General features: G+C 44.9%; 1 protein-coding gene across 1 annotated transcript; it reads left to right on the forward strand.

Annotated features, from left to right (window-relative positions):
- Positions 1 to 1,229: 1,229 nt before the first annotated feature.
- ACTR5 (actin related protein 5) lies at positions 1,230 to 15,199 on the forward strand. Its single transcript, XM_090064122.1, has 7 exons — positions 1,230 to 1,642; positions 3,019 to 3,248; positions 4,459 to 4,628; positions 8,466 to 8,683; positions 9,054 to 9,236; positions 12,175 to 12,297; positions 15,031 to 15,199. The coding sequence occupies exons 1-7, from the start codon at positions 1,253 to 1,255 to the stop codon at positions 15,172 to 15,174; spliced, it is 1,458 nt and encodes a 485-aa protein (XP_089920248.1). The 5' UTR covers positions 1,230 to 1,252; the 3' UTR covers positions 15,175 to 15,199.
- The last annotated feature ends 100 nt before the right edge of the window (positions 15,200 to 15,299 follow it).

Consider the following 15,299-nt stretch of genomic DNA (forward strand, 5'->3'; position numbering starts at 1 on the left):
ATAGGGACCTGAATTCTCTCATCAACTGTCACACATCGCTGTGTGACTTTGGGCAAGACACTTTCCTTCTTTGGGTCTTGTTTATTCAGACCAGTGGTGCTCAACCTTCTGGCCCTGCAGGCTGGATAAGCTGTGCCAAGTCAGTCTGCAGGCCGCATCTGGTCCGTGGTCCTGATCTCACCAGGCAGGGCTGGCTTGGTCGAGGCCTGATCCCATCACCTGGGGCTTGGTAATGTGGAGGTGGGGGCGAGGTAGCAGTGTTACTTACTGCTGCACCCCCACTACCGACTTTCGGGACCCATGGGGAGCCCCACTGACCAGATGGCATGGCTCTGTAAGATGGATGCGGCGCATGGACTGGTGATTGAGCACCTTTAATTTAGCCTAATTTTGTTGACCACAAGCTGTCTTCAGATGCAGCTGGCAACAGTGGAGGGGATTCTCCTTTTTCTCTTGAATCCCCAGATCCTGAACTCATTGTTATCCTTTCTCTCATTCACTGTCTGTGCTAAGTGGCTTCTAGTCCTTTGGGCTGTGGTGAAAAACAAGCGAGCCCCCCGAGAGCCCGCCCCTGAGCATCAGCGGTTCTCAACTTTATGCACCTTATGCCCCACCAACTATTTTGTCAAAAAAACCTGGTCCCACCATGATAAAAACCAAACCCCACTTTCCCCAAGAGGCATATTTCTACGTTTACGTGCATTGTAGGATCATATTAATCATGCATAGAAATGTTCAAATGAGCTCAAGTCCCGACAACCTTCGCACCCCACTGATTGAGAAACACGGCCCTAGAGGTGCACGGACCAAAGGCCGCGGTCACCGGCAATCCATTGAATGATCTCTACGGCAGCTCCTTGAACGCTCATGGATGGGTCTCGAGGTGATGCTCAGACCCATGTGCAGAAAAGGAAGGTCTTTCCACGGGGGAGAGTAGGCTGCAGGCGGGGACGACTCTGCTTTTCCTTCTCTCTGCTGGTATTTTACTGTGGGACGAAGTTCTGCTCCAGTTCATAGCTATGGATGCATTCACCGACACACCAGCATAACGAAACGGGCCCGTGTGTACTTGCCACAGGCGACGTTTTGCACGAGGCCGAGCCCCTTGCGGGTGAGCACCCAGCACCTCCCGTCGGCGCAGCTCTGCCTCCCCCGGGGCCGCGCGGCCTTGGCTGCCGCGGCGGCGGAACGCGGGAGCCGGGCGCGGTTGCGGGCCGGGCGGGAGGCGGCGCTGCACCAGGCCGGGCCGGGCATGGCGGCGGGGCCGGGGCCGGGGCCGGGCCGGGTGTTCCCGTTCCGCGACGCGCGCTGGGCGCCGGACCCGGTGCTGGAGCCGGGCGCGGCGGTGCGCACGCCGCAGCCGGTGCCGCTGGTGATCGACAACGGCTCGTTCCAGACGCGGGCGGGCTGGGCCGGGCCGGGCGCCGCCGAGCCGCTGCTGCGCTTCCGCTCGCTGGCGGCGCGGAGCCGGGGGGCGCGCGGCGCGGCGGGCGGCGAGACGCAGGTGGGCAACGACCTGGGCAGCCCCGAGCCGCTGCGCTGGCTGCTCCGCTCGCCCTTCGACCGCGACGTGCCGGTGCAGCTGGAGCTGCAGGAGCTGCTCTTCGACCACGTCTTCCAGCGCCTCGGCGTCTCCTCGCAGGTGCCGGGGCCCGCTGGGGAGGCCCGCTGGGGAGCGGCTTTAGAGGGCGGGAGAGTAGGCCCCTTAGCGGGCGCCGGCCCTTTTCTGCTCTGCGAAGGTCTGCCGAAGAGCCTGATCCTTCGTCCGCCCCCGCTTTTCAACCAGATCTGGGCTCCTCAGTGCCCAGGACATGCTTGCTAGTGGAAGTCGGGCTCTTTGGCTTCTTCCGGATGTGCAGGGAAAGATGGGGTAGGATCTCCTTGTGCCCTCCACACCTGGCACTTCCAGTTGGTGTAGCGGAGGCGCGATCGTGGGATCCAGCGCCAGATCGCTTAGCACCGGCGAAGGGGGCTCGGGATCATGGCTGCAGGCTCCCCCTGCACCTGCAGGGAACAAATTCCCAGGCTAGGAGCTCAGTGTGACCCCACGGCTGGGGGCACCATCAGCTGCTGGGGCTCCTGGCTGCACGTTCTGTTCATGGCATCATAGGAGCCAGCCACCAAGGCCAGGTACAGACATTACACGTTTACTGGTATAAGTCGGAAACCAGGCTATACCCATAACAGAACAGAAGTTTGGCGCGCACAGACTGGTTTAAAAATTGCAGAGCCCGGTCTAAGATTTGCCTCCCAACCCCTTGTCCCCACCAAAGGGTTAATAATAGCCAATTAGGGTTGGAAGCTCACCTAGTCCTGTTCACTACCTTTCTAAACTATACCACTTACAGAAAGCCACGTAACTTAGATAGATTCCACCTCAGGCTTTTTGAACGTCTGTACCTAGCCAAAATGATTTCATATATTTTATGGAATCATTTTATGGCTTATTTCAGTTTTATGACACCATTAATTGCTTTAATGTGGCTGGGTTGCAACTTAAAACGCAGTTAACTGGCTAATCAGGTCTTAAGTGTAATGTGTGGCAGGGGCCTTTGTCATTTACACATGCTTCAAAAAATCTGTTGTCTTCCTAAAGTAATTCCCAGGATCCTTGTTCAATTCATGGTAGAAGCTACAGTGTTGATAGGGCTCTGGCATTTAGTATTGTGTCTTTTATATGGAATGCTTTTTCGTTGCTCTGTTTTTATTTTGCATTGCTGCTGGTACCTGTGAATTATTTGGCCTTCAGCAGAGGTTGAGGGTGACCAGTGGAAGTTGTAAGCAGCTGAAGATGTGAAATGCTGTCATCACTCTGTGGTCTCTGTTGAAAATAGTTAGGATAAGATCTATCTGGTATCACATTGATCAGGTCCCCTCTTCCTAAAAAGGCAGGGTTTTGCAGGAGATGGGCAATATTAATCTGATTCAACTTTTAATCTCATTCATATTTTAAGAGAGTGAATGTCCATTATATTACTCTCCATAATATTACCTTCTCTTTCACTTGATCACCTGCAGGGTTGTGTTGACCATCCAGTCATTTTAACAGAAGCTGTGTGCAATCCACTATATTCAAGACAAATGATATCAGAGCTCCTGTTTGAATGTTACCAGGTCCCAAAGGTTTCCTACGGAGTGGATAGTTTGTACAGCTTCTACCACAACAAAAGGCAGAACTGGCCTTGTAGTGGTCTAATAATTTCTTCTGGTTATCAATGTACACACATTTTGCCAGTCTTGGAAGGAAGGTGAGTAACAGACCTGTACGGTGCTGCACAGCTATTTGTATTTTGAGTACTGAAGTGCAAATGGCAGAGACAACAGGTTCTTTCAGTGTACCATGTTGTGTCTTGTTCCAGCATTTGCTTAGACCTGAACTTTTTTAGGCCCAGTTTATTTTACAGTGAGGTAAGACATTTACCTGAGATGGCAAAATTTTGAAACCTCAGCTACAAACTAAATGTTAGAATGAAAAAAAATCATCTTTGTAAAATATACATGGTGCAGTTTCCTTGTTATTATGTGTCAGTAAATAAATCCATATATATGAAAAAGAGCAGAATCTCTTCCCACAGTAAAATATCAAGTGTCCAGTACATAGTAAAAAAATGGTTGTGTTTTGTGTTTTAATGTGACCCTGGGTGACTGAAAATGCTATTTCAGATCATATTTTTGCCTTAATGATAAAGACTGGCCCATATACTAAAGAAAGTGGGCCTGTGATCCTTCAAGAAAAAGTAAATTCTTGTTCTAGTCATATAGCAGGCCAATTGTGCAATATTTCACAGGATGAGGGACAGAAAAGACCATTTCTGTCTCCTCTAAAAATTAGTTACTCCTCCTTGAAGTAGGAAAATGTAGTGTCCTCGTCTTAACCAGAAACACTAAATATTTCTATTTCACAAAATAGTCCTGGCAAAGCAATTCCCTCATTTTCCACGGTTGCATATTCCACTGGCTAATGACACACAGGGTAAAGATGTATACCTCATGAGTTGTAGTGAGATATTCTTCATTTTAGTAATAACCTCCACAGGGATCTTTTATTCAAGCTTTTCTTGATCAGTTTTGCTCCTTTTACTTTCCTGCCAGATTCTTTTAATGGAGCTGAAACTAACATGCTGTATGTGTTTCAAGAAGTCTTGTGACCATTTTTAGGATTTTCAGTTCATAGGATCTGAAGACCTTCACTAGGAACAGAGCCATCCTCGATATATTTCTTCTGTACAGTTCTGCCACTGCAGACCCTTCTTAAAAAAAAAAAACCTCGGGAGTTTTGAAGCTGAGTACTGCGTATAGGTCGGGGAGGGTAGCAGACCTGCTGAATCAGCGGGTATCTATGTATTTTAAGGACTCTAGGTATTTCTCTGTCTTTTTGACTGTTGAGTATTACTTGCTATCCTTCTGCAGTTACGAACCTTTCCAGTTTTAGTAATGTCTCTCTGTTTGGGTTATTAGATTAGATGCTAAAAACTGCAAACGTATCAATCTTGGAGGATGCCAGGCAGCTGTGTATCTTCAACGCCTTCTGCAGCTAAAATACCCTGGGCATTTTGCTGCCATAACTCTCAGCCGCATGGAGGAAATACTGCATGAGCACAGTTATATTGCAGAAGATTACATAGAAGGTAAGGCTGGCAGTAACTTGCTACTATGCAGTTTTCATTCAAACTTAGTCCTATCCTCTACATTCCTCATTGCCAAGCAGGCAGAAATGCTGTTTGCTGAGATTCTTGCAGCCTTCCTGAAGACTGACTGGCTTTCCCCAGCACTTTCTCCCCCTTCATCCATGCATAGTAAATGGCCAGTTAACTACAACCTTGCCCAGCACCTGCTCTTTGGGACGGTCCAGTTCAGAGTACAGCAGATTAGAAATGTGAGTAGTCGTTGCCTGGCAAAATGATCCAGTGTGGTAGATGATGAACTCAGAATAGATCACAGGTGGGCAAAATACAGCCTGCAAGCCAGATCCCACCCACCAACCAGATATGGCCTGCCAATTGGCTGAGTTCAGCCAGTGGCTGCCCCTGAAGTACTCCACGTGGAGTTGAGTCCCACCTGCTCTCACCGGGGCATCCTGCCAGCTGTGGCCACAACCAGTGTACAGCTTCTGGCGGGCAGTCCCCAGTGCAGCTGCGGCTGGTCGGATGTTCCTCTGCTCCTCTCACCTCCAGTGGGAGCTTCCCCTTCTGCCCATCCGGAGTGGTGCAGCAGGGGCAGGAATGGGAGGAGCTGCCACTGGTGGCGAGGGGTGCAGAGCAACACCCAGCCAGCTGCAGCTACACCAGAAATGGCCCCACTGGAAGCTGTATGCTGGCTGGGGCCTGCAGGGCTGTTCTGCTCCTCTCACCTCCAGCTGCAGCTGCTCCTGCCACGCTACTCCAGGTGCTTCAACTGTGTGGCTTCTGCCCAGTGCATGGAGCTTCGGCTCCAGCTTCCAGTCACATTCCACCTGTTCTGCCCGCCTGCCTGCAGGGGCTGCTCATTGAGCCTGGCAGAACGCAGCCAGGAGCTGGAGCTCCATGCACGGGGCAAGAGCTTCCCCCTGCCTGCCCAGAGCAGTGTGGCAGGGGCAACAGCGGCAGCTGGAGGCAAGGGAAGCAGAACAGCACTGGCCAGCACACAGCTTCTGGTGCGGCTGCAGCTGGCCAGGTGCTGATGTCTTGTCCTCCCCTCCCCTCCCAGTGACAAAGCTGCACACTGGCTGGGGCTGGGGTTGGCAGGTGTGGGTGGGAGCATGGCACTGGCTGCCCTGAGCAGGGCTCAGCCTCGCATGGAGCACTGCAGGGACAACCTGAGACTGGGCAAGCTCTGCTGCATGCACCCCCTGCCTTCCCATTCCCCCCCCCTCCCCCCCGCGCTGGTGCCCAAGCAGACCCCCTCCACATGCGTGCCCCCCTCTACCCGGTCACCTGATATAGATTGCTCCCTCCAGGGCATTCCATTTCCTTTGACATTAAATCTATGACATATTGAAACCACAGTCACATTTGAAATGTGTAAAAATAAACTATTTTGTAACAAGCCCAATAGCAAAAGAAGCATATTATTATACTCTAGTATAATTAAGCAATAATACAATAGATAGCTTTTAAAAATATTTAACTTTTAAGTAGAAAAGGCATAAAGATAATTATCTGTGGCTTTAAAAATATAGATTAGACTGAGTGTGCTCCTGTTCTCACTGAAGACAAGAATTTTGATACTGATTTAAAAAGGGATACAACATGGCCAATTTAATTTTGATATTGCCCTTTTTCAAAGCAGTGAAAAATAAACTGTGCACCAAGAAGGCAAGCCAACTAGTATTAGATGCATGTGTTGCAAGAGTTGTTACTGCCCTAAACATCAAAGAACTGCAAATGAATATGTGTGTGTGTGTGTTTTATGAACTATTTTGTCAATGAAAAAAAGAGCTTTGGGAGCAATTATCTTATATTAAATTACTTCTCAAGAAGGCATAGGTAGACCAATCAGATGTAACACACAAGTCAGATATTAGGTCTTGACTTTGCTTGCCACAAAGGTAATTGTTTTTATTAATTTTAAGAATCAATAAAATATGGGTTTTGAACATTTTGAAAAACGGTCATAGAGTGGTTCCAAGTCTTAATATTCCTGTCTTCTGTTGAACCCACTGCTTTCTTCTGAAAATATACTTTTACTCTAAGTGAGGTATTAACTGCAGACTCCTGTACTGCCAGCATGGTTTCCCCAGCACCTGCTGGTGGTGGCAGGGGCTGTTCACCCTGGGGGAGAGTGTGTAGGCTGCAGCAGTGGTTCCCAACCTTGTCAGACCCAAGGCACCCCTGAGAAAATGTCGGCTTTGTACTTTTGCTTGTGTGTTCGACCGTTGGAAAAATAACAGCAATTCTTCTGCTGCATAGAACTCAGAAAGACTGCAGCAGGATAGTTTTGGTTCTGGATTCCTATTTGAAATCTTACAGTTTGTCTTGTAAATCAGTTATAAGTGCTTGTACACCTAACAGTGCTGCAGTTTGTTGTGACTGGGGATTTCTTTTTGCCCAGACTGGGGTCTCTGCTCAGCCCCTTGCCCAGCTCTGCCATCAGAATGTGTGGAACTCAGTTTGGAGACAGTTTCTTCCCATCTTTCTTTCCTGGTTTGATCTAACATGTGAGGGGAAAAAAGTGTTTCCTGCCTTCATTTGGCACCCTTTGTCAGCAATGAAAAGCTAAGCTAAAGTAGCCACAATTGAAATCAGAGGTCTTGTTTTTCATTTTCAGTGAAAACACTTTCTGGAAGAGAGTTCATAAAAAAAAGAGAATGTTTAAAGTTAGAATTTGATTTTTATTTTATTTCAAAATCATCTTTACTATATCTGTTTAAACATTCTGTTATGATTGTTTTCCTCTGAAATAATCCAGTTGATAACCGATAAATTGGATTATTTCAGAAAGAAAAAAATCATAGTATTACTTTCATTTTTGCTTTTGTTTACTACTTGCCATTCATGGTTTCATAGTTAGCAGGGTCGGAAGGGACCTGAGCAGATCATCAAGTCTGACCCCCTGCCATGGCAGGACAGAGTACTGGTGTCAAATGACCCTGGCAAGGTGTTCATCCAGCATCCTTTTAAAGACCCCCCAGGGTAGGAGCCAGCACCATTTCTCTTGGAAGCTGGTTCTGGATCCTTGCTGCCCTGACAGTGAAATAGCGCCTCCTGATATCTAACCTAAATCTACCCTCTGCCAGCTTGTGACCATTATTTCTTGTTACTCCTGGTAGTGCTCGGGGGAACAGGGACTCCCCCAGTGCCTGCTGGTCCCCTCTGACTAGTTTGTAAACAGCCATTAGATCCCCCCCATAGCCTTCTCTTGTGGAGGCTGAACGGGTTCAGGTTCTGTAGCCTCTCCTCATAGGGCCTGCCCTGCTGCCCCCTGATCATGCGGGTGGCCCTTCTCTGGACCCTCAATCACCATTGGTGGTGATAAACCAGTCAATTTTTGATGAGTTTTGTTCTCTGCTGCTTGTGTGTACCCGCAGCAGTTTTAGTATCGCAAACAGCACATTTGATGAGCAAGAAGGTTTCATGGACCTTCTTAAACACAAAAATTCCGTGAAGTAGTCTATGATATTTTAGAGAGGCTGTTCCCAACTTTAGAAGGAATGAACAGGGGTCCAGCTCACAGCTAGTTTCATGTCTTTTGCACACTGGAGATTCAGGGGGCTAAAAGCCAGATTGGACGATAATCGCACTGAATGTGATAACTAGTGTTTTGACACTGAGAAGAGATGGTACTTTGAGGAGGGAGCAGTTGGAGAATGAGGGCTCTCCAGGTTTCCAGACTAAAAGTCTCAAAAGGTTTTTAAACTAGATTTTCACCTCTTACTCTTTTCTTAATGTCTGAACTTGCTAAGTGGAAGTGTATACAAGGTAAAGTGTCCTCTGAGTTTGACAAGTAGGCTGTGCTTTCAAAGTTGTACTTTCAAAAAACTTCAACAGAACTACAGAAGTGGAGGTCTCCTGAGTATTATGAGAACAATGTTCACAAGATGCAGCTGCCCTTCTCCAACAAACTCCTGGGCAGCACGCTGACATCAGAGGAGAAACAGGAGAGGAGGCAGCAGCAACTGCGTCGACTTCAAGAGCTGAATGCACGCCGCCGGGAGGAGAAACTGCAGCTTGACCAAGAGAGGCTGGACAGGTTGCTCTATGTGCAGGTAGTCATGGAAGAAAAGTCTGCTGTGTAATATTAGGTGTGTGTGTGTAAGAATATGATTCCCAGAATGTTATCTAAAGAGCATATGTCACTGTACTCCAAGTGCTTGGGTACCCTGAGGATGGGTGTGTTAAAATTAACTAGAGATGCATGACTTAGTGGATGCCTCCAGATCCTCAGTGGCACTGTCTCTTGTGCAGGACATTGAAGGGTGTTGCCGGTTTCCTTTTTAAGACCACAAGCCTCTGTCACAACTGGTAGAATCTTCTGCAGAATTAAGCTAAGGAGAAGCATCCAGTGCATTTCACCGTGTTTAACTGACCTTCAATGTTCACAACAGCTAGTTACCTAATGGTGTGATCTGTCTACAGGAACTGCTAGAAGATGGTCAGGTGGATCAGTTTCACAAAGCTCTGGTGGAGCTGAACATGGACTCTGCAGAAGAACTGCAGTCCTACATCAACAAGCTGAGTCTGACCATTGAGCAAACCAAGCAGAAAATCCTGCAGGCAGAAGTCAGCATTGAAGTGGATGTTGTGGATAGCAAACCAGAGGTAGGACAATGAAGGCAACAGAATTCATTAATGCGTGTGACGCATTAAAACATACTGCAAGTATGTCTTGGTTGTCTTCTGCAAGTGTGTCTTGGTTGTCTTCTGACTATCCTTATGGCTGAGCTACTCTTTTACACACTGCAACTATGGTAATTTGACAACTGCTTTTCCCAGCTTGACCTTCCAGCTCAACCATCGGAAGATACAGAACTGACTTCATAGCAGTTGCTTGAAATTTAAAAATCTCCACTGTTCTCAGAACTCAGTCCTCTCAAACATCCATTAATTCTTTAGATTTGTGCCACAATACAACAATCAGATTAGAAGCACAAAGAGACTGGGATAACCAATGTCAGTTAAAATGTACAATTGTATGGGACACTTCATTGATTCCCCACCCCACCAAAGCTATTTAAGCGGATGTGGAAAGGAGAGAGTTGTTTGGTTGGGTCAAGTGCAGAGGGAACGATTACTTTCTTTTCTTTCTCTTTAGTGCAGCACAATGAGGGAAGGGGCTATACTGTAAAACTGATATAAGGCATTTGGCAGCATATCATGGCCACTACTACATGCCTCCTTAACATCCCAAACCAACACCAAGATTCACCTGTTGTATTAAATTCGATGAGAAAAGTGGGCCCAAAAAGTGAGAGACCTTTAGCATGACCATGTCACAGCATAACATTAAACAGGCAAACAAAGTTTGGGGTATTGAACATTGCCTGCTTAGTTCCTTGACAGGCAGTCGCCATAAATTCATAACCTTTTATTAAAGATACAGAAAAAGAAGAAAAACAAAACATGTGCAATGTAAAATATTAAATAAGGTTTTCTTTCATTTTAACATGTCTTATTTCCTTTCCCTTTAGCTATAAAGAGTTTGTCGGGGTGGGGGGACTTCATTTTGATGGGTCTTAGTGTAAAACGTGGTAATTTTCCTTTTGGGAGAAAGGGAAAGTTATTTGAGATGGGGTAGACTTGTTGGTCTTTAATCTTGTTTTCCTGAAGAAATAAGACCAACAAGACAAGTGATCCCAAAAGGGAAGTAAAAAGAACAGCAAAGATAGATACAGAACTTGTTTCTGATTCTGACTCTTAGTTCTGACTTATTGCTAGAAGGCCTGGTAGAGCACATTGTCCTTTCAGCCACTCCAAGACTGCTTGAGTCTTGAAACTTCTAACAGGGCTAATGCATTGCTTTGGGCGGCCTTTCTGGTTAACATGTAGCAAAAAAAGGCAGTGTTGGCTAACTTAAGGCCAAATTCTTTTTTCTTTTTCTTTTATTTTTTCAAAGAAGGCAAAAGGAGAGTGCTAGGAAAGAATAATTAAATTAGAGAAGGAGACGGAGCAGGTTGTAACTGGTACCGATACACCTATGGGCTGCCCTAGATCTACAAATATGTGGATTGCACACGCAGCGGCTACGCTTCATTTGGTAGGGATTGTGAAATGACCATCACTAATAATTATAGTTTACTTTTCTCAGTCTGCTAACTAGTCTTGTCCAGTTAGGGGTCAACTGACTAAGATTGCATGAGCTCCAGTCTTAGGGTATTTACTTTGTTAGTGTACCAGACAGGTCAGCTACGGCAGAGGCACAGAACTGGGTCTCACTGGTCTATTGAAAACTTAGCAGCCATGTTCCCTCTGACCTTTCAAGTATGATTCACATTGTGCAGAAGAGATGATAATACACGATCCTGCGATACCTAGTGTGAGACGGCCTACAGTTACCTTCCTGAGTACATTTTGCAGATAGGAGCAGAGAAAATCAAGGAAAGAAAGACAGGATTCAGATGTGGTTATATTACATTCTGTGCCTGCCCTTTACCTAAGCCACACTTTCCTATCTCTTGCTAGTATTTCTTTTCTTCTTTTATATGTTTAAAAAAATGGAGACCAAACTGACAGCATCCATCTAGAATTAACTCTGCAAAAAAAAAAAATCCATGTAAGTTAATCCAAAGGGTTTTTCTTTTTAAATAAAAAGGGTACTAACATAGCATTTACATTTTAAAGGTCATATTTTTTCACTTGAGTATTTGCTAGGTGTTAAAAAATAACCTGTTTGGTGTGTGACAGGCAAAACTAACTCCCTGGTTACAAAACCCCAAACCAAAATTACTGTTAATATTGAAGTAAATAAGGTAAGGTAAAAATGACTCCCAGTTCTCACAACAATACTGTAGGATCATGGGTAATGATGCCTTTAGAGGCACCAAAGAGCTTTGGTGGCATGTTCATTCCTGTGTAAGACAGAATGGTCTTTGTAGCCTTCAAGGCATAACCAATGCACAAGGCAGGCTGCTGCCTGAACATAGGCAGCTGCCAAGATTTGCATGGCAGATTTGTAGCCAGCAAATGTTTATTTTCCAGACCCACATAAACAAGGCAAGGAATTGTGATAATTATAGAGCAGCTGGAGGTGCTGGAAGTCATATCAAAATGTAACCAGCTTAAAAAGCTGTTTTAATAAGATTTAATGTATGCTTAAGTTATTACAACCACTCTTGTAAGTCTGGTTCAGCAGCATGAATGGTCAGCCCGTTAAATAAGAGTCCTAATTTCTGAGCTCACATCTCAAACAGATGTTAGAAAGAAACTGAAAAAAACATTGTTTTGTTTTTTACTCCACTGATTTGCTTTTTCCTCGGTACCTGAGAAAATGTGCATTGTAGAGATGAGGTTTCAGTGAATAGGGCTGAATCATGCCAAGAGGCAGTCATTCTACCAAACCCCAAGGCTCACATTTCATTCAGGGGATACCACCAAAGCTAATGGAGTTGGCAATGTCATCTTAGTCTAGTCATTGTCTTGATGTCTGTAGGCCCAACAGTCACCAAGTGGATCTCAGAGTCCATAAAACGTCATCCTTTTGTATGTACCTGGCACATCAACGGTCCATGAAACAACTGGTCCTCTTTGTTTCCTCTCCTAGACCCCAGAATTGGACCCACTGGGCAGTGAACAGTCGCTGGAAGATGTGGACAGCATTAATGAATTTGAGCCTTTGTTTGCGGAGGAACAGCCAGAAGCTGAGAAGCCTGTTGCTGCAGTGCAGGTTAGACTTCTATAATAGCTTTTTACTACAGATACATTGCCTTACCAGTTGACGCCATCTGTCTAGCTAGGCTGTTTCCTGTCTCCGATAATAGTCAGTGCTGGTTGCTTTAAATGCACAGTTCCCCTAAACATTATCCTGTCAGGTAAACATCTTCCCAGCCATAGCTGATGATAGGTTTACATTCTGGAGCAAGGAGATTGATTGACCCTTGCAGTTTTTGTCCTAGCTAATGTAGCTGCAGATGGTTTTCTTGCTCAGAAAAATCTGATTGTACGTCAGAACTTCTTGTTTACTACTACAGCCGTACCAAAAAGGCAGAGGGGTACTACAATCTTGCATGTTTAAGCTGATTGAACAGAATTAGTGAAGAGAACATCATTTGCAGGTTGAGAGAAGCTTTTGCAAGCAATGACTCCTGGGAGAAATATGTAATGTGATGTTTAAAAAAGAATTGACTATTGCCTTTTCCTGTCAGCTTGATACATTGTACTGATGCTTTGTTTAACTCTGTTTGTCCTTCAAATGTCTGCATGGGTAAATCTGGGTACAGTAAAGCATGGTGTGAATTTACTTCTCGCTAACTGTCTATGGCTAAGGACAGGAATTACACAAAAGCTGGTATAAGTGATTAGAAACCAGTTCAAATCTGTCACACAACAAGTCCAGTGCACATAAACCACTTTCAAAATGGCCCAAAGCAGTTTAAGGTAACTGATTTAGGTTCAGTTGGTTTACTGAACATCCCAGATCCCTTCCAGATTCAAGTTAACTCACAGTGCCTCTTACAGGGTGGGCGAGCTGGCCTTGGCCCAAGCTGGCTGCTCCAGTGGAGCAGAGAGCATCCCTTGGCTTCTGGCATGGGCCACTCTGGGCATGTGGATGCATTTCCAGAATCAAAAGTGAATGCTTGTTCACTTGCTTAGCGGTTCAATCTACACAGCTTAAACTAACCTGTAAAGATTGAATTGATTCAGCCTCAGGCTTTTTAACTGTCTGTACTTAGCTTATATGGACATACGTGGTATGCAGTAAAGACTTGTGTACAAGGGAATGCTTAGGGAATGAGAATCTGATGTAATTTTCAAAATAGATGGTTAAATTACACTTTATTTGGAATTAAGGTGACATTAATTTGATTTAATTTAGTGAATTCAGTTCACTTTGAATTAATTTTCCTGCCCAGACAGGTCCTTAGTGCATAATAAGAATGTCTATACGGGGTGTTAGTGTGACAGATACTGTGCTCTGAATTCATACCTCAGCATTTTGGATGCTAACTTCCCCGTATGGACAAGTCTAGAGTGAGTTAGCTGATAACACTGTACCTGACTAGCTTTCGCAGTGTCACTTCAGACCTGCCTACATAAAAAACAAACTCATGCTAACTACATTAAAAGATCACTATAGTTTTTACTAAGTGTTTTGGAATGGTTTCCCTGGTCAGTGTGGACAAAGCTTTTGTTTTTTCTTCGAGGACTCTTATCAAAGCTGTGCTAGTAAGCTCTTAGCAGCATAGGGCAATGTCTCTGGTATAGTTCTGCTCTATCTTCATCTGGAAAACATGATTTTTATGTTGGTGCTGGAGCTCTGCTAGCAAGTTCTGATGATAGTTGATTGCAGCTAGAATGAGGATTTCCAGTGAGCTTAGCCATGTTTACAGTGAACAGTAGAGAGACAACTGTGTTAAACAGCTGTGGCTAAATTGTAGAATTTGATACTATTTGATTTGACATAAATGCAATTGTAACGGTTGAATTGGGATGTAACCCGTGTGTGTGGTGGTCTTTTATTATGCTAGCTTTGGGGGTTTAGTTAATTCTGACTATTGGTATGATTGATGGCAGCTATAGTGAGAGCACTAATATAGACTAAACATTAATGGAGGTTATAGTTGCACTAGTTTTCTTCAAACTAGTGCATTTACATACCTGGTGCTTTTTAATATCTCCAGCAACCACCTTCTGGAAAGATGAGCAGAAAGGGATGCAAAGTATACATAGACTATGCATTACAACTCTGTAGTTCCCCAATATGAATAAAACATAGTGGCTGCTTGTGGACATTAAAAAAACCCCAACCAAAATAGCGCTTTATTTTAAACTTGGTGCATTCCTGCACCCAGCCGTGTGCATGCCCAGAAGAGGCAGTGTGTTAGTTGGACCCAGCTCACCCAACAGCTGTATAGATTGGGCATTTTAGTGGGTCTTTTTTGACGCTTTTATCTAATAGCTGATTGACTTGGCTTTAGACTAAAAGCAACAAAAAGCCCCACTGAAGTGCCCAATTACATGTTTTGACCCAGCTCTGCAGTGTCTGTAACATACTGCTTCTTCCAGTAAAGTGAGGTTTGTTTTTGTTTTTGTTTTGTTTTAAATGTCAGTAAGCAGCCATTATGATCTTGCTGTCTGATGAAACTAAACCATAGTTTTACCCTATCTTTAAGTATGCTGTAGGGTCATTCAAAGCCTGAGCAGTATTGCATTTCAGGAACAGAGGTAAAACTTGAACTTGTTCTGTCCATATTACAAGTCTAAATTCGTGTGAACTGGTAAAGGCCACTGTCTTGTAATCAGGTTCTTCAACATGATACACTTTTATAAGGTGGACAGGTTCTAAAATAGTTGTGCATATAAGAAGTGAAACAAGGCAAACAGTGGTAAATAAAAACTTACTTAGAAAGACTGGCAATATCCTATCAGAAATACTCTTCTAAATCTTATGTTTTTAAAGCCCGTGTTTAACCTGGCAGAGTACCACCAGCTTTTTCTTGGTACGGAGAGAATCAGGGCTCCAGAAATTGTTTTTCAACCCTCACTAATAGGAGAAGAACAGGCTGGCATAGCAGAAACGATGCAGTATGTCTTGGACAGGTGAGTTCACAAAATTGTTGGGCTCCCATTTACTCTTTTAGATGCCACAGGGGCTTTGCTTTGAGGAAACAGAACTAAGTTTTGTTTTTGGTTTAGCCTAGTGTCATTCCATGCACAGTTCCAAGTGAA

Source organism: Crocodylus siamensis, chromosome 10 (assembly GCF_052110815.1).
Source record: "Crocodylus siamensis isolate JL-2025a chromosome 10, ASM5211081v1, whole genome shotgun sequence".
Classification (NCBI taxonomy): domain Eukaryota; kingdom Metazoa; phylum Chordata; order Crocodylia; family Crocodylidae; genus Crocodylus; species Crocodylus siamensis.